Here is a 17196-nt window from a genome sequence, read left to right as displayed (position 1 = left end):
ACTTAATAGACCACAGTATAGTTTATGATAACTTTTTTATAGTTTATTTTTATTTATTTTTATTATGGTGACATTATACATAACTTTCATATGCACTGAGAAACCAGAAAATTTGTGTAACTTACTCTTTCACAATATTTGCTTTATTGAGGTGGTCTGGAACTGAACCTGCAGTATCTCTGAGGTATGCCTGTGTGTGTAATAAGGTGACATGTTAAAAAGAAAAAATAAACCAGTGAAGGGGGGCAGGGAGTGGAGGGAAGATTGTGAGATTAAATAGGATGGTCAGAAAGATAGATAGATAGATAGATAGATAGATAGATAGATAGATAAAGATGGCCAGGGAAGGCCTCACTGATGAGGTGACATTTGAACAAAGACCTGAAGGAAGTGAGGGAGGGAGGTATTGGAAATATCTGAGGGAAGAGTATTCCAGGCGGAAGGAAGAAACAGCGCAAAAGTCCTGTGGTGGAAGATATCTCAGAGAATAGTAGAGGCCAGTGAGCAGAGTGAGTGAAGGGAAAAGACGGAGGAGACAAGGTCTAGGAGGTAATAGGAGCCAGAGTATGTAGAATACAGTGAATCACGGTGAGGACTGTGGCTTTTACTCTGAGTGGGATGGGAACCCTGGAGTGTTCTGAGCAGAGAAGGGTCATGATCTGATTCAGAAAAAACACTTCTGGCTCCTCCTCCAACATCCCAGCCTCAGAAGCAAGTTCTATCATCCAGTGGGAACCAAAAGTCCAGACTTTGGGTTAGATTGGCCTGAGTTCAAATCTTAGATATGTGATCTTGACTCACTGTTCTGCCTTTCTGTGTTTCTCTTTTCCTGATGGTGTAGTGGGGATGATGATGATCCCTACCTCACAAGACTTGGGGTATAAAGTGTTAAGTACAATGCCTGACACAAAGCAAGTGTACAAATGTACATGTTTTGTTGTAAATAAATAAAAATTCCCATAACAGCGCCGTCAGGAAATTATCCTCGTTATCCCCCTTTTACAGATGAGTAAACTGAGGCTCAGAGGAGGCAAGTCTGTTGGGAAACAGCAACCTGCGGAAGCGAGTGTTAGAGCCAAGATTTGGCAAAGTATCTTAGCTTCAGTTAAGGCCCTGACTTTATCCTTCCTCTAACCTTCCTTTGACTTTACACAAATTCTTTCAGCGCTCTGGGCCTCAATTTGCCCGTTGGTGACGTGCTTGGCTCTTGAGGCATTGAGCACACATTTTTTGAAACAATCAAATAATACTATGTATTCTCATTTTACAGGCGGCAAAACTGAGCCAGGGCTGAGGTAGGAACGTAAGTCAATCCTCAAGGTAACACAGCTAGGAAGTGGCAAAGGCGGGTCTTGAACCCACATCTCTGGGATTGAGTCTTTGAAACTCAGTCCTGAAGAGAGAGCGCGCTGAAGAAGGAACGCGCTGCTAGACTCCTCATCGAGCGTTATAGGGTGTAGGGAGGTTGGATGAGTCGCAGGGGTTTAAAAAGGGGCCCCGCTGGCCCGCAACCAGGACCCCAGACGTCTCAGCACCTGGACGACCGTCCGGCGCTGGGAAGCCCGCAGTTCCACGGCGGGGGGGGCGGGGCCAGGCGAGATCCGGCCCCCTTTGCGTCACGTCCTGTGGGGCGGGGTTTCGGGGCTTTCCCCGGGAGGGGGGAGTATCGGTTAACCCCTGCGTGGCCCGAAGGGCTGGAGCTCTGTGGGCCGGAACCGGGAGTCGGGGTTCCCTAACCACACCCCTCACGGGATTTAAAGGGGCAGGAGGGCTGGGTCAGGCCGAAGCCCCAACCAAGGGAGCTGGCATGAGGCGCTGCCCGTGCCGGGGGAGCCTGAACGAGGCCGAAGCCGGGGCGCTGCCGGGGGCGGCCCGCATGGGGCTGGAGGCGCCGCGAGGGGGGCGGCGGCGGCAGCCGGGGCAGCAGCGACCTGGGCCCGGCGCAGGGGGCCCGGGGGGGCTGCCGGAGCGGGGCGGGCCCCGGCCCAGGACCAAGGTGTCCTGTCTCCACACCGAGCGAGAGAGGTCTGGCCTCGGGCCTGAGCCGGAGACAGACGGACAGGCTGAGCATGAAGCAGCTGGCCTCGGAGTGGAGACGGAGCGGCCCAGCCAAAAGACGGAGCCAGAGAGGTCCAGCCTCCGGACACATCCAGAAAGGCGCAGCCACTGGTCAGAGCTGGAGACAGCCGGTCGCTGGACGGAGACTGGGACAGATGGATTTTCGGCTGATCCACGCAGGTCCGACCTCCAGTCTCAGCCAGAGAGTGCCAGCCTCTGGACGCAGCCCGGCGTTGATGGACACTGGACAGAGCTAGAAATACATGGGTCACGGACCCAAACAGAGAAGGCCAAGCTCTGGGCTAATAACCTCTGGACCCACCAGAAGAGGTCCGGCCTCCGGACTCAGTCAGAGGGGGCCTGTCCCTCAACAGAGCCAAATGCTGATGGCTCCTGGAAGAAATTGTACATTGATGGCTCCAGGACACAACAGTATACTGAAGGCCCTGGGAGAAAGCCTCAAACTGGTGGCTCCTGGACACAGCCTGGCACTGATGGTGCACAGACACAAGCCACTCATGGACCCCAGACAGAGCCTGGGATAGACTGCCTTTTGGGGAAGCCCAGCCAAGATGGCCCATTAGCGGAATCAGAACTTGGGGAGTTGGTGACTCACCTGTACTCTCACCTGGAGTTTAGCCCCCTGACCCCTGTGCCCTGCCTCATCATCACTCCTGAAACCCCAGAGCCTGAGGCTCAACCAGTAGGACTCCCCTCCCGGGCTGAGGTGGGCAGTGGCGGCTTTTCCTCTGCCTCCTCTTTCGACGAGTCTGAGGATGACGTGGTTGCCGGGGGTGGAGGTGCCAGCGACCCTGAGGACAGGTCTGGGGTGAGTGGGACCCATCCTGTCCTTAAGCCACATCCCCCCAACCCCTTCTCCCCCTGCCTTTGCTTTGAGAAGTTCTCTAGCGCCTACCAGCAGTTCATCTCCAGGCACCTCTTCCATCTGCTGACCTTCCTCCCTATCGCAGCTGGGTTACTAACTCACTCCGGGCACCCTCCTAATCCTTTCTCCCTCACTCGCTGCCTCCAGTCCTGGAGTCTAAAAGGGATGACTGACTACTGGCTGACTTCATGCCACCCAGGACCCCCTGAAATGGCGTGATCGTGTGAGTCTGTGGGTGTAGACACACATTTTTACAGCAAGGGTCTATGGCTTCTCTCGGATCTTCTGGAGAGTGTATCTGTGACCCCAAAATGTGAAGAGCAGTTATATAGAGGGACAGAAAAAGTATACTTTCTACCCCAAATTTCTTAGTCTGGGGCCTGTGGCTGCCTTAAGGGATCATGAACCTTCACCACCCTTAGCCCAATCACTTCTGTAGAGAGTGAGCCCCGGCTCTTTTCAGATTCACAAAGGGCTGTGTGCACCCAAAATGCGAAGGGACCCCCAGCCTAGCCAGGTACCCTCCCGTCTCCCCATTGTCCTCCAGCTCCCCAGAGGGCCCCCAGCAGGCTTGTTTACATCCTCCACCCTCACCCCCGGCTTGGGTGCGGCTCTCCCCTGGTTCTCCCCTGGTGAATCAGGAGGGCCGGCAGGGCAGGTTCAGAAGGGAGGGTCATTGCAGAGGCAAGTGTGAGAGCCTGGCGTGGGCCCTTGCACTGTTCGGGACTCTAGCTGGAGTCCGCCCTGAGCCCCCCTCATCCCACATGCCTCCCTTAGAAACATGCTCACACATGTGGCCACAGGTGTGAGAGACAGACCTGCCTCAGCCTGCCTGTGCCAGAGCAAGGCAGCGACCCACAGGCCATCTGCCATTGCCGTTCTCTCTGCCTATTTTCTCATCTCCTTGGCATCTCAAAACAGCTGAGCTTGAAGTGAGTGAAGAGAACATAGCAGCCCAGCCCTGTGCTAAGCTCCTCGCTCGTATTAACTCATTTAATTCTCACAACAGCCCTGGGAGTTAGAGATTATTATCATCCCATTTTGTAGATGGGAAAACTGAGGCACAGAGAGGTCAAGACACTTGTCCATGGTCAACAGCTTGGAAGATGCAGAGCTGAGATTCAAACTGGATACCGGGCACTTTTCTAAGTACTTTATATGTGTTCACTCTTTGAACCCTTATAGCAGCACTGTGAGATTGGGATGGTTATTATCTCCATTTTACAGATGAGGGAACTGAGTCTAGAGAATGGAGGTCGCTTGCTTAGGACTATCTAAGTCCGGTGGGAGCCAGGATGCTAACTCAGTTCTGACTGAGTTTAAGACCCAGTCATCTTAACCCCTGCTGTGTGTGGATTTGTCCCTAATGGTACTTTCCTCCCAGGCTCCCTGTCTCCAGTTTTTCCTCATCCCTCTGGAAGCCTCCTCCGTGGCCCACCTCTGATCAACTTTGGAACTTTCCCTGCTCCAGCGCCTTCCATGGCTCCCCAGGGCCTTTCCGATAGCGATCAGGAGTTCAATGCTATGTTCAGAGCTTCCTGTCTCCAGGCTCCTTCCCACGTTCAGCTTCCCTTCTCCCCCTCCCCTATTCTCTTGCTGTCACAAAGCCGAAGTACACACTGTTCCTCGAGCACCCTGCCGCCGTCCTGCCTCCACTCATTGCTCAAGCTGTTCCCACTGCCCAGAACACCCTCGCTTCCTTCTCGCTTCCTTCTCGCTTTATTTGGAAATCCCATCTGACCTTAAAGGCCCAGCGACTTTCTTCCTTTCCTTCCCACTTCCTTCCTTCTCACATCCATCCTGTCTTCCTTATCAGAAAACAAACAGTCCCTGAGCCCCTGCTATGTGTCTGGCCCCATTTGGCTTTGCTGGGGACACAACAGTGACCGAGGCACTGCCCTCATGATGCTCCTAGGCCAGTGGAGGAAACGGACCCATCACCGGGCTTTGACAGCTCCGAGTGGTCAGAGCTGGGATGGGGGAAGCCCAGGGGGTTGTGGGAGTCCAGAGGAGGTGACTGGCCAGACCTGGGTGTTGGAGAGGGCTTTCTGGAGGAGGGGGCATGTGACTTGAGACCACCGTGAAACCAATCCACATTTACTGTCAAATCTAAAAAAAACAGAGAAGATACTGAATCTGCTTATGATAGAAAACAAGAAAAGACAGTTTCAGCCAATCTTCTATCCACACGGTGTTTTTGGATCACTTATTATGTGCCAAGCCATGGGCTAGAACACAGTCATAACCATGGCAACCACAGTCCCTGCCCTCTGAGCTTGTAGTCTAGCAGGGGTGTAGTGGGTGAGCCCAGGAGAGCGGGTCAGAACAGAGGCACAACCAGACGTAGAACTGTGCTGTGTGATATGGGCAAGTGACCTCACCCCCTGAGCCTCTGTTTCTTCCTCTGTAGCAGAGTCAACAGTCTTCCTGGGGTTGTGTTTTTAGGATTAAGTAGGTTATGGCACATTGCGTCTTTGTCATTATGCCTGGAATGTTCCAGGTGCTTAGTAAACAGGAACCTTATTAATCACCTCCTCTCCACTCAGGCAGCTGGAGAGGGGGAGAGAACAGCTCTTCCTGAATCCTGCAGTCCAACACCCTGACCCTGCTTGACCTTCCCACCTCAGTTAGATGTCTGCTAGGTGGCTGGACTCTGAAGGGGTAGAAGAGAATGTGGCCTTGACCCCAGGGTGGTGGGAGCAGGGTGTGGGGGATGGGACGAGCCACACAGCTTCTTTCTCTGGAGATGCCCCATTCTCCCAATACCTGCTAAAGACCTGCTGTGTGCTTGGAGCAGTGTGTGTGTGTGTGTGTGTGTGTGTGTGTGTGTGTGTGTGTTCATGTGCTGCACACATATGCATTTGAATCAGATACTGAGTCTCAAGAAGCTCTTGGTCGAGTCCACATGATACAACTAAATCCTCGTTTTCGCTTCTCTGGTTTTCTGTTGCGGTCTCTGTTTTTCTCTACGTCCATCTTTTTCATTCTCTGCCATTACTTTGTATCTGTGTCTCCCTTTCTGTCTTTCCACATTTCTTTCGTTCTTTCTCTTCTAGTAATGCATATCTATCTCTATAATAGTCAGAATAGGTCAGGATTTGCTGTAGGAACAAACAACCCCCAAAACTTAATGACTTGGAAGAACAAAGGATACTTTTGTTTGTAATTCGCAATGACCGAGGTCTGCGGCATGAGGGGGCCGAGGAAGTCTCCGTTTCTCTTTTTACCCCTTTCTACACGAAGAAAAAGAACATGGAGAGTCACACATTGACTTAAAGGCTTCCACCCAAAAGCTATACTTCTGCTCATATTTCATTGGCCAAAGCAAGTCAGTAACCTAAGTTCAAGAGGGCAGGGACATGCCTGCAAGGCGGGGACTGGAGCTATTTGGTGAGCAGCTCTCAGGCTGCTGCAGTCTGTCTTTGTCCATGTCTGTCTGTCTCTGTCGTCACTTTGTCATCTGTCTAGGTTTCTTCTCTCTCTGTGATTTGGCCCCCATCCATCAACTCCTGCCTCTGTCATTTCCCCTGGAAGGTCTGACTTGGTTTTGGGACAGAGACGAAGCTACTAGGTTTTTGGTGTGTATATGTAGGGGCGGGGGGGATTGCTTGTTACTGCGACAAAACCTGGCATATCTTTACTCGTTCAGGAAGAGACACAGATTTAAAGGAAGTGATGACAGGGAGAAATGGACAGAGACCCTTCCCCAACTTTATGGAGGCCTTTGGGGGGGGGTCTTTTGATTGCCGGGGTATCTGGGCTCGGCTCACCCCAGCGAGCTCAGGAGCAGTGATCTCAGGAAGCGTTCTGGCTGGAAAGGCCCCAAGTCCACCTTTCTTCCTCTCACGGCAGCACCCCTCATCCCCTTCCCTCCCTGGCCTCAGCCCTGACCCTGCCGTGCTCTGCCCCACACAGAACAAACCGTGGAAGAAGCCGAAGACGTCTCTGAAGTATTCACCCTTTGCGGGCTCCTACCCTTGGGTCCAGCTGTCCGGACACGCTGGTGAGAGCAGGGGGCGGGGACGGTGGGGGGCGAGACAGGGCTGCGCAGAGGCGCCTGGGCTGGGGAAGGAAAGCCACAGAGCTACTCTCTGTAGTTTAGTTTTCCCATCCATGAAATGGGCTTGGTGGCGGTCCCCACCTCATGGGGCCTGGCCATTCATACATCAGGGTGGAGGGCTGTTCCCCGTTATCCCGGTGTTGGGGGGTAAATCCTCAGTCCTGGGGACAGATGGGCCTGGGATGAAATCCTAGTTCTGCTTTTTATTTGTGAGTGACCCTGGGCAAGTTTCTTTCCCTCGCTGGGCCTCAGTTCCCTCAGTTCCTGTTACGTGGAAGCAATCGTACCTTTTTTGCAGGGTTAACTGAAGGGTTAAAATCAAAAATGCATATCGAGATTGAGACACAGGCCCCTCACGAATGGAAGTCATCATTCCATGTCTTTGCTCTGTGTTCAGATCTTAGGAGGCCCTGGTAAACAAAAGCTATCACAGTTTTTTCCTGGCACAGAGCACAATGTCTCTAGCACATAGAAGTACAATGCCTAACATGTAGCATTTTTTTGTAAAGGGCTCGATAATAAATACCTTAGGTTTTTTGGGCTCTACAGTCTCTGTCACAAGTATTCAACTCTGCTGTGGCAGCACAAAAGCAGCCATAGATAATACGTAAACATGTGAGCCTGTCTGTTCCAATAAAACTTTACTTACAAAACGGCAGCGAGCCGAACTAGACAAACCATGCCCACTAGCAAAGGGAGACAGGAAGTGAACTCATCTGCCTTGTTCAACCTTAGATCCAAGTCAGAGAAAAGGCAGGATCCCCCTGAAACTGTAAACAGAGATGGTCTATGCATCCTAGTCACTATTGCTGAGTTAAAACAAAAAAACAAAGTACCTTAAAACTTTGTGGTGGTTTACAAAAGAAAAGTTAAGGAATAAAACAACCATTTTATTATTCTCATAGGTTTTGGGTTAGGAATTCGGACAGAGTGTGGCAGGGATGGCTTGTCACTGCTCTGCTCAGCTAGGACAACTTAAAGGCTGTAAGCTGGAAACTTTTGGAGGGTTAACCACCCACATGACTGGCGATCGATGTTGACTGTTGGCTGTGTCTCAGCTCGGGCTGCTGGCTGGACAGCCTAGATGTGGCTTCTCCATGTAGCTGCTTGGGCTTCCTCATAATATGGTGGCTTCGAATAGCCAGATTTCTTACATGGCAGCTCAGGACTGCCAAGTGTCTATGCCAACAACGTGGAAGCTGCATGCATCTCCTTTTATGACCTTGACTCTGAGATTATATAGTGTTGCTTCTGCCATAAGCCTCTCAGATTAAAGGGGAGAAGAATGAGAGTCCAGTTCTTGCTGGGGAATGGTTAATACGTGAGACAGGAGTTATTATTGCAGCCATCTTTGGAAAATATAATCTGAAAACACAGTCTACCTCAATAAGAACTTGAAATTTTAATCTATACTATCTGCATGGTCCAAGAAGTGCTAGATTCGTAAATTAACTTAAATAGGCCCCAGTTGTTAGCACTCTGGGACTCTAGGCAGAAAGAAACAAATGCACGTCTGCTCTGAAGAGTCAGGTTCTAAAGTGAGATCTCACAAAAATTCCCACAGCTGATCATGTGCTCACAATCCGAAATTACAAAACAAATAAGGATGCAATCTGGTGTGAAGAAGACCTTGTTTAAACAAAGAACAGAAATAAGCCCTTCCTGTGCCACCCCTGGCCAAGATTTTGAGAGTTGCGGGGAGGGAGAGAAGGCATTGCAGAAGGGTCGGGCAAAAATGACGGTGGCCAGGATCTGATGCATACAGGACATGAGGGGATTCTCTTGCTGATACAATTCCTGACCCTCTCGTTGACTGTGCTGCTCATAGGGAACTTCCAGGCGGGAGAGGATGGTCGGATTCTAAAGCGTTTCTGTCAGTGTGAACAGCGCAGCCTGGAACAGCTGATGAATGACCCCCTGCGGCCTTTTGTGCCAACCTACTATGGTGTGGTCCAGCGGGGTGGCCAGGCCTTCAATCAGATGGAAGATCTCCTGGCGGACTTCGAGGGTCCCTCCATCATGGACTGCAAGATGGGCAGCAGGTGGGGCCGGGGATAGCCATGAGGCAGAGGTGGAAGGTCGGGGGCGGGCATGCCTGATGACAGTGCCAGGTCGACCTGCGAAGCGATTGTCCATTCCCACCAGCACTACATGAGAGCGCCAGTTGTTCTGTTTTCTCAACACTAGATATTACCTGTTTTATTCATTTTAACCATTCTGGTGAGCATCTCATTATGGTTTTAATTTCTGTTTCTCTGATGACCAAAGACGACGAACGTTGATTGGCCACTTGGAAATCCTCTTTTGAAAAGTGCCTGTTTGAATATTTTGCCCATTTCTCTATTAGGCTGTCTGTCTTTTTCTTTTTGATGTGTAATTCCTTCTATATTCTGGATATGGGTCCTTCGTTGGAAATACACAAACATACACACACATCTCCAACTCTCCCGTTTCACTCTCTTAATAGTGTATTTTGATAAACAGAGTACTTTTAATTTTGTCCAGTTTGTCAGTTTTTTTCATTATGATCAGTAGCTCTGTGTTTAAGAAATGCTTACTCCAAGATCATGAAGCTCTCCTGTTTTCTCGTAGAAGATGTATAAGTTTTAACTTTTACATTTAGATCTGCAATCCACCTAGAACTAACTTTCTATATGGTGTGAGGTAGGGATTGAGGTGTTTCCCCACGCCCCCCACCCCCCCACGTGGATATCCTATTGACCCAGCACCATTTCTTGAAAGGGCTTCACTTTACTCACTGAATCGTAGAGCTTTCTTTGTCATAAATTGGGTGAATGTACTTGTGTGTCTGTTTGTGGACTCTGTTCTGGTCCACGGATGTATTTGTCTATTCTTGTGCCACGCTGTAATTTTATATCATGACTTGCTGTCATGGATGTAAGTCCTCCAGCTTCGTTCTTCATAATTTCCTCTGTGTCCCAGGACTTACCTAGAGGAGGAGCTGGTGAAGGCTCGAGAACGGCCCCGGCCCCGGAAGGACATGTATGAAAAGATGGTGGCTGTGGACCCTGGGGCCCCCACCCCTGAGGAACATGCCCAGGGTGCGGTCACCAAGCCCCGCTACATGCAGTGGAGGGAGACCGTGAGCTCTACCTCCACCCTGGGCTTCCGGATTGAGGGCATCAAGGTGAGGGCCGGGAGCTGCTAGCCTGTCGTGAAAGGGCGGGGAACTAGATCTAGGCAGGGCTTTTTGGAACTAGATGGATGTCAGGGAGAGCTGGAAATGAGCAAGATCTGGAGATGCCTGAGCATCTTTTCATTCCATCTTCTTCTCCCTTCCCGTGGCCCTGCCCTAGTCTGACCCCGACTTCTCTTGCCCCAGCCTCCTCTGATCCATCCTCCAACACAGCAGCTAGAGTGATCCTTTATCCCCCTTATGGAAAAAGACTTTCTTCTCTCTCTCTCTCTTTCCCTCCCTCCCTCCCTCTCTCTCTCCCTTCCTTCCAGCTATAATAGCTCTTTGTGGATATGCTGCAGTCCCCTATCGATGGCCATCTGAGTTGTTTCCATTTTTTTTTAATTTATTTTTTATTTATTATTATTATTTTTGGTGACATTGGTTAACAAAATCCAGTAAGTTTCAGGTGTACAATTTAACAATAAGGCATTTTGTGTTCCCTCTCATAGTTAGATTTCTTTCTGTCACCACATATTTGACCCCCGTTTCCATTTTTTTGCCACGATAAACAATGCCTCAGTGGATCACTTTGTACCTAAGACATTTTGCTAGTGCAAAGGTTTAGCTGTAGACTAGATTCCCAGAAGCTGAACTACTGGGTCAAAGATGAAATGCATGGGGAATATTGCTAGAGATTGCCAAATTCCTTCTGTAGGTATTGCACGTTTGTGTATCCCACCGGTGATGTATGAGAGTACCTGTTCCCCCGTGGCCTCGCCGGAGCCATCTTTCTAAGTTGCAGATCCAGCTATGTCTTTCTCCTATTCAAAACCCTTCCGTGGCTCCCTAGGACCTTAATGAGAAGTTCCCTGGCCTAGTGGGCTCTCCAGGGTCGAGCCTCACCTCTCACTCCTCCCTCCCTCCTTGTCTACTTTTAGGCCTCAGTGAAGCACTTCATCTCCTTGAAAAGGTCCTGCTCTCCTGCCACAGGGCCTCTGCACATGCTGTTCCCTGTGCCAGGACTGCTCTTCCCCCTGCTGTTGCCCTGCTTGGCTCCCAGTCATTTTCCCACCTCTTTTAACCCATTTCCAATTAGAAAAAAAGTAGTCTAGCTCACTGCCAGCATTAATTTAATTTTACATAGACACGCTCTTTGAGGCTGAAGCAAATCTAGTTCTCACTGTGAAAATGAAATATAAAAACTGTTCTTGGAATTATTTCTAAATAGAACTTGTCTCTAATCCTAATGTAACTGAAATGTATGCATAACTCGAATTCATCAAACGAATCTTCGAGAACGATGTTACCATCACGTGTAGGAATGCTACATTTTCTAGGATTTGACATTTTCAGCGATCGAGAATTACAATATTTTGTAACTGGAAATACCACTACTAAAAACAGAATGCACTAAATAGGATGATGTCATTTGTTTCCAAAGACTATAAAATACACCAGAGTGATGCGAAAATAATAATAAAAGTGAGATATTTTGTGGCACACTTTGGAGGTGAGGTTAGGTCTGTAATCCGTGAGATACCTCAGAGTAAACGCTGTAGTTGCGAGTGCCACTGGTGAGTATTCTCGGGGCAAATGGGAAGTGGGTTAAATTCCATTTCCTCCAGGAAGCCCTCCCTACTAGATCGGACTCTCTCTTTACCTCCTCATAGTTCTCTATACTTCTTTGTTATTCTTATCTCCTTTTGTGATGTTCTCATTTAATATTTGCTTCTTTCATCTGACGGTGTCTGTCTTTTTACCTCCATGTTACCAGTGCCCACATGGCACCTGGCACAGCATGGCAGTAGGACTCAGGTGGCTTCTCTGTGCCCTTCCCAGACATAAAAAAAAAAAAAACAAAACCGCTAGTCTCATTCATTGAGTGCTTTCTTACTATGTGCCAGGCACTGCGCTGTGCATCCTACATACCCAATCTCCTCTAATCCTTACATCAGCTTTAGTAAATTTCCATTTTCCAGATGACAAAAGTGAGGTTGAGACAGGTGAAGGGACTTACTTAAAGCCACCCAGCTAGGAAGGCACAGAGTCACAATTCAAAGCCAGATTTACCCCCCTCCGAAGCCCACTTGGCTAGACTGGCTCAACCAGGGGGTTCAAGGTTAGATTTGGAGGGACCGGCTGCTCAGGAATATGACTTGAGGCTGGATTGATCTGGGCTGGGCAGGTGGGCTGGCTTCTGCCGAACAGCAAGTGAGCACGGAGGCAGGGAGGTGGCTCCAGGAGGGCCTGAGGCTCCTTGGTGTTGGGCATGGGAAGGAAGAGTTATGACACTGTGCCTTCACCCTTTACCCTGCAGAAAGCCGATGGGACCTGTAACACCAACTTTAAGAAGACACAGGAGCTGGAGCAGGTGACAAAGGTGTTGGAGGACTTCATGGACGGGAACCGTGGAATCCTGGTGAGCGGGATAGCAATGTCCCAAATGTAGCAGCTTAGCACCACTGCTGTCATTGTTCCCAAGTCACTGGTCTTTTGCTTAGGGCCGAGGTTGGCAGATTCTGGCTGGTGTTGCTCACTATCCTTGATCGGCTGGGGCTCAGCCAGGGCCGGCTGATTTAGGATGGCCCTGCTCACGTGTCTGGTGGTCTTGACCACTTGTCTCTCATGATCCAGCAGGGTGGCCTGGCTTGTTCTCATGGTGGCCAAGAGAACAAGTGAAAATGCAAGGCCTCCTGATGGCTGGGCCACCATCATTCCTCCCATGTTCTGTTGGCCTGAGCAAGTCATAGGACCAAGCCTAGGTTAAAGGGAAACAGATTCTACCCCTTGGTGGGAGAAGTGCTAGGAATTGTGGGTATTCATGTAATCTACTAACAGCACTCTTGTCTGGGCCACCCCGATGCATCCAACCCTTCCTCCCATTTTCCTCATGGCTCCCCTATCTCATCCTGGCTGGGCCTGCCCTCTCCTTTGGGGGGCTGGGGCAAGGTCAGAACTCAAGGCGGGAAAGGACCCACAAAGTCCCTATGCAAACCAAGAAATCCTCCTTCTCACACACAGAGAAAGTACGTGGCACGCCTGGAAGAACTCCGCGAGGCTCTGGAGAACTCCCCCTTCTTCAGGACCCACGAGGTGTGAGCCCCAGCCGCCATGGGAGTAGAGGCCCTGTGTGTGGGGGGGCTGTTGGGGTCCATGTGGCACTGAGGAGAAGCAGCCAACAGAGTTACAGGCTAAAGCTACTAAAAGGAGACCTCAGGTGTTGGGGTGTGCGTTTTTAGGGTAGGTGGCACAGGGGATTTCAAGGAAGTTGGAGAGTTGGGGGCATAGACTCAAGCCAGGTGGCCTGGGATGAAGGCTGGCTCTGCTGTGTGACCTCTCGGGCCTCGGTTTTCTCCTAACTGGGGAAGAACACTAGTCCCTTCCTTACAGGGCCACTGAGGTGTGACACGAGCACCCGTCGAGTGCCACTTGGAGCACAGGAGCGTGTTTAACTCCTAGCTCTTATAAGTACTTTGCAATCATAATTATTTATAATTATTGTCATTTGCATTCCTCAGTGGCTCTCTCCCTTCCCCTCTCTCCCCCTTCCACAGCCTGTGTCTCTGTGGAAATAGTCACCCCTCTGGGGCTGTCTCAGAAAGTCTGAGAAGTGACCAGCACTGCGTGTACCCTCTCCTCCCTGACTTTGTCCAGGCTCTTCCACCTCCCCCTCAAGCCCCTCTGACCTCCTTCTCCTGCTATCACTGCTGGAAGAGCCCCAATCTGGGAGTCAGGCCAGCCCAGGTTCAAACCTCAGCTCTGCAGGCCTGTCTGCTGACCTGACCCTCAGGATGGGGCGACGGTGGACCTGTCTCCTGGGTGTGGGGAAGGTTAAGTGGATTAATACTGAGGAAGCGTGGCCCATAGTCAACCCTCAGTACGTGCCGCTGTTACTGTCATGTTTCTTATCATCAAACGTCACCCTCATTGTCCTTGTCACTGCCTTTGGGCTTTACACACAAGTCACAAAGAGAAGGCCTGGGGACTCCATCTCTTCTGTCTTCATGTTTGGTTTCACCTGTATGGTGACTTAATATTTTGAAAAATGAGTCGGCAACATTTAAAACGTGAGACTTCACACCAAATTCGAGATTTCGTTTTCCTTGGCGTGTGGGAGACCTGGCAGCACCGGGCCACTCACCACGTGCCGGCAGCTGTCCAGAGCGGGGCAGTGTCTGCCTCTTCCCACGGGCACCCGCTCACCTGCCCCGGCCTCTGGGTTCTCTGGAGGCAGTGGGAGTTTGAAACCTGACTAGAAGGGAGGGATATGCAAACCTAGAGTTAGATGAAGGCAAGGAAACTAGTGTTTCTAACTAGAAAAACAGGATCAGCATCTCTGAGGGCTGCATGCCAAGCCCCACAGGCAGCTGATGAGTTTGTGGATCATGGAATGCTGCCAGCGACCCCCGGAGGTGAGGCCGTGACCATCATCCCCATTCTACAGATGCGTAAACTGCGGCCTGGAGAAAGGAAGCCACTTGTCTGGGGGTCACTAGCAGCAGTTCTCTGGGACTGCATAGCTGCTGCGCCTTCCCACGGGACTTCCTTAGTCCCCGCTGGGCTCTCTTGACCCATTCAGTGGGTCCTGCCGGCATTTGAGTTTGTACTTCAGCTTGAAAGAGGAGACTGGTTGACATCTACTGTGCATTTGCTCTACCGGCAGCTGTTCTAAGTGCTTTGTATAGAGTCATTTGTACATATAATATGCACAGCAACCTTTGAGGTAAATGGCACCATTATTCCATTATCTCGACTGAATATGAGGAAGTAGAGGCACAGAAAGGTTAAGTCACCTGCCCAAAGCCACACAGCCAGTAAGGAGCAGAGCCAGGATTTGAACCCAGGCAGCCTGGCCCCAGAGTCCATGCTGTCATCCACCCTGCTCCGATGACCTGGGAGAGGGCACCTTGGCTGATGTCTGCTCCGCTCTAGAACCTCCCGTCTCTCTCCCTGCAGGTGGTGGGCAGCTCCCTCCTCTTTGTCCACGACCACACCGGCTTGGCCAAGGTCTGGATGATTGACTTCGGCAAGACAGTGGCCCTGCCTGACCACCAGACACTCAGCCACCGGCTTCCCTGGGCCGAGGGCAACCGTGAGGACGGCTACCTCTGGGGTCTGGACAACATGATCCACCTCCTTCAGGGTCTGGCCCAGGCGTGACCCACTGGCCCACTGCCAGCTTTATTTATTGGGTGATGCCTGTCTGGCTGGAGGAGCCCCGAGGTGTGTGGGGACCCGAAGTCAGCCACAGAGGCGCTGGCCTCCGGGACAGGAGAGGCTGTGCTGTATGCCATGCAAGACCACTGTGGAAGGGCTGAGGGGCTTTGGGGACTAGGTAGTGCCCAGGCCTTGCATGATACAGGGGTTGTAAAGACTGCAGAGGGGACGTGACATGTCTGGGTCTCACCGTAAGTCAGAACTACACTGGGCCCTCCACCCAGCCAGGACGATTCCTGAGGGGCTGCTGGAGGCCACAATGAACCTTGCACCCTGAAAGAACAGCAGGCCTCACACCAGGCCTGTCACCATGTGAATGACTAATCACTGCCTCCCTGTCAGCCCCCTTGGGCTGTGAGTTGGCTTCTGAGACTGGGGACTATTCAGCTTCATCTGTGGTGCCCTGAGGACCAGACCTCATCTGTGAACAAATACAGGAGTTGCTTGTCGGCCTGGGAGGGTTGTGGCCCCATCTCTTCATCTGGGGCCATTCAAGTGCTGAGAGGCTCTGAGAAGGGTGACACCAAAGGACTGGCCTGAGAGCTGATGCTGCTGGGTGGGGCCCAGTTCACTCTGTCCTGCCCTCCCCTGCCCATGGCAATTCCTCTGACCCCACTGCATACCAAAACCGCAGCCACATCCCGTGCCAGCACTGTGACCAGCACAACCTCATTCCTTGGGCACCACTTCAGCCTTGGGACTTCCCCCCTCGCCCTTTTAAGTCTCCTTCCTCTTGGTGGATGGAGGTGGCAAGAAGGGCTTTCGGTTTTAGGGAAGCAGGCTTGGGAATTGGTGCTGCCTTCCCTGGGTGGCTCCCATCCCACCCTGGGCCCCTGCCATGAACTGGGGCCAGAGGCGCAGGGTGGGTGGGGTTGCTGGCTGCGACCCCAGGCTTGTAGCCTGGTCCAAACCAAAGACCCCAGAACCCTGAGGTGAGCGATGCATCTTGTCCCCGTTCTGGGTTCCTGGCCCATGAGGCTGGGCTGATGACAACCACCTCCAAGCCAAAGCTCTAACATCTTCCAGGGAACACTCCTCTACTGACAAGGGGGACAGGTAGTTAGATGGGGCGGTGCTGGGAAACAGGAGGCAACACCGCTTCACTGCCTCCCCCACGACTCCCCAATAAACAGACGTTCAAAGCCAACATTGTGGAATTGTTTTTCTGCATCTGGGGCTTGTGGGTTTGAAACTCATAATCTGAGCATTAGCTTGGGGTGGAGACGCAGGCTCAGAGTTCACTGAGCTGCTGCTTGTGCTTGGCTGTGCTGGACAAGGCAGGGGATACGGTGGTGACCAAGACAGCGCCAAGCCCTGCCCTCAGGGGTTCCAGGACAGTGCACCAGAGTGCTGACCAGTGTCAGAGCTGGGAGGGGGTTGGCACAGGTGGAGGGCTCAAGTCCAGGATGGATTCCCCACTTCTGATTAGAAACACTTGGTTCGTAGTCTCTCTAAACCTCTTTGCTGGGCACTGGAGACATAACAGCGACCCAGTCTGTTCCTCCCTTCAGATATCTCTAAATCTGTTACCTGGGTAGGTACTAGATGCTTGGTTTGAATCCTGGCCCCGCTGCTTGCCAAGCCATGTGACCTTATGCCAGTGACTGCAGTCCTCCAAGCCTCATCTCTCCATCTATAAAATGGGGATCTAGTACCTTCCTCACAGGGTTGGAAGATTTGATAACTTGGGCAAAGAGGTTGGCACATTTACCTGCTCTTGGATATACTTCCTGTTTTCAAACAGAACAGAGGTGGGTGGTGGGGCCTTGTCCTGGTCAACAGAAGCTTCCCTGAGGAAGTGGTGTGGAGCCAAACTGGTGTAGGGTTTGAGAATGA

At 51.3% G+C, this 17196-nt stretch overlaps 2 protein-coding genes across 2 annotated transcripts in view; one reads left to right on the top strand and one right to left on the bottom strand.

Moving 5' to 3' along the window:
• The first annotated feature begins 1663 nt into the window (after positions 1 to 1663).
• On the top strand, positions 1664 to 16507 carry ITPKC (inositol-trisphosphate 3-kinase C). The gene is made up of 7 exons (XM_011372205.2): positions 1664 to 2887; positions 6860 to 6947; positions 8833 to 9046; positions 9948 to 10152; positions 12461 to 12562; positions 13165 to 13236; positions 15100 to 16507. Exons 1-7 carry the CDS (start codon positions 1808 to 1810, stop codon positions 15301 to 15303), a joined length of 1965 nt encoding a protein of 654 aa, XP_011370507.1. The 5' UTR covers positions 1664 to 1807; the 3' UTR covers positions 15304 to 16507.
• The window catches only part of CUNH19orf54 (chromosome unknown C19orf54 homolog), a 7360-nt gene continuing 5710 nt past the window's right edge, over positions 15547 to 17196 (bottom strand). Inside the window, exon 6 of the mRNA XM_011372311.1 lies at positions 15547 to 15633. Coding sequence (XP_011370613.1) covers positions 15547 to 15633 — 87 coding nt within the window. The remainder of the gene's footprint in view (positions 15634 to 17196) is intronic.

This window comes from Pteropus vampyrus, unplaced genomic scaffold, assembly GCF_000151845.1.
Source record: "Pteropus vampyrus isolate Shadow unplaced genomic scaffold, Pvam_2.0 Scaffold203, whole genome shotgun sequence".
Classification (NCBI taxonomy): domain Eukaryota; kingdom Metazoa; phylum Chordata; class Mammalia; order Chiroptera; family Pteropodidae; genus Pteropus; species Pteropus vampyrus.
The sequence above is the reverse complement of the archived record's forward strand: the minus strand, read 5'-3'. Positions and strand labels throughout refer to the sequence as shown.

Coding starts and splice junctions, on each gene's coding strand:
- ITPKC (XM_011372205.2), top strand. CDS start 1,808: ATGAGGCGCTGCCCGTGCCGGGGGAGCCTGAACGAGGCCGAAGCCGGG. Junction 9,047..9,947: donor GACTGCAAGATGGGCAGCAG/GTGGGGCCGGGG, acceptor TCTGTGTCCCAG/GACTTACCTAGAGGAGGAGC. Junction 12,563..13,164: donor ACGGGAACCGTGGAATCCTG/GTGAGCGGGATA, acceptor TCTCACACACAG/AGAAAGTACGTGGCACGCCT.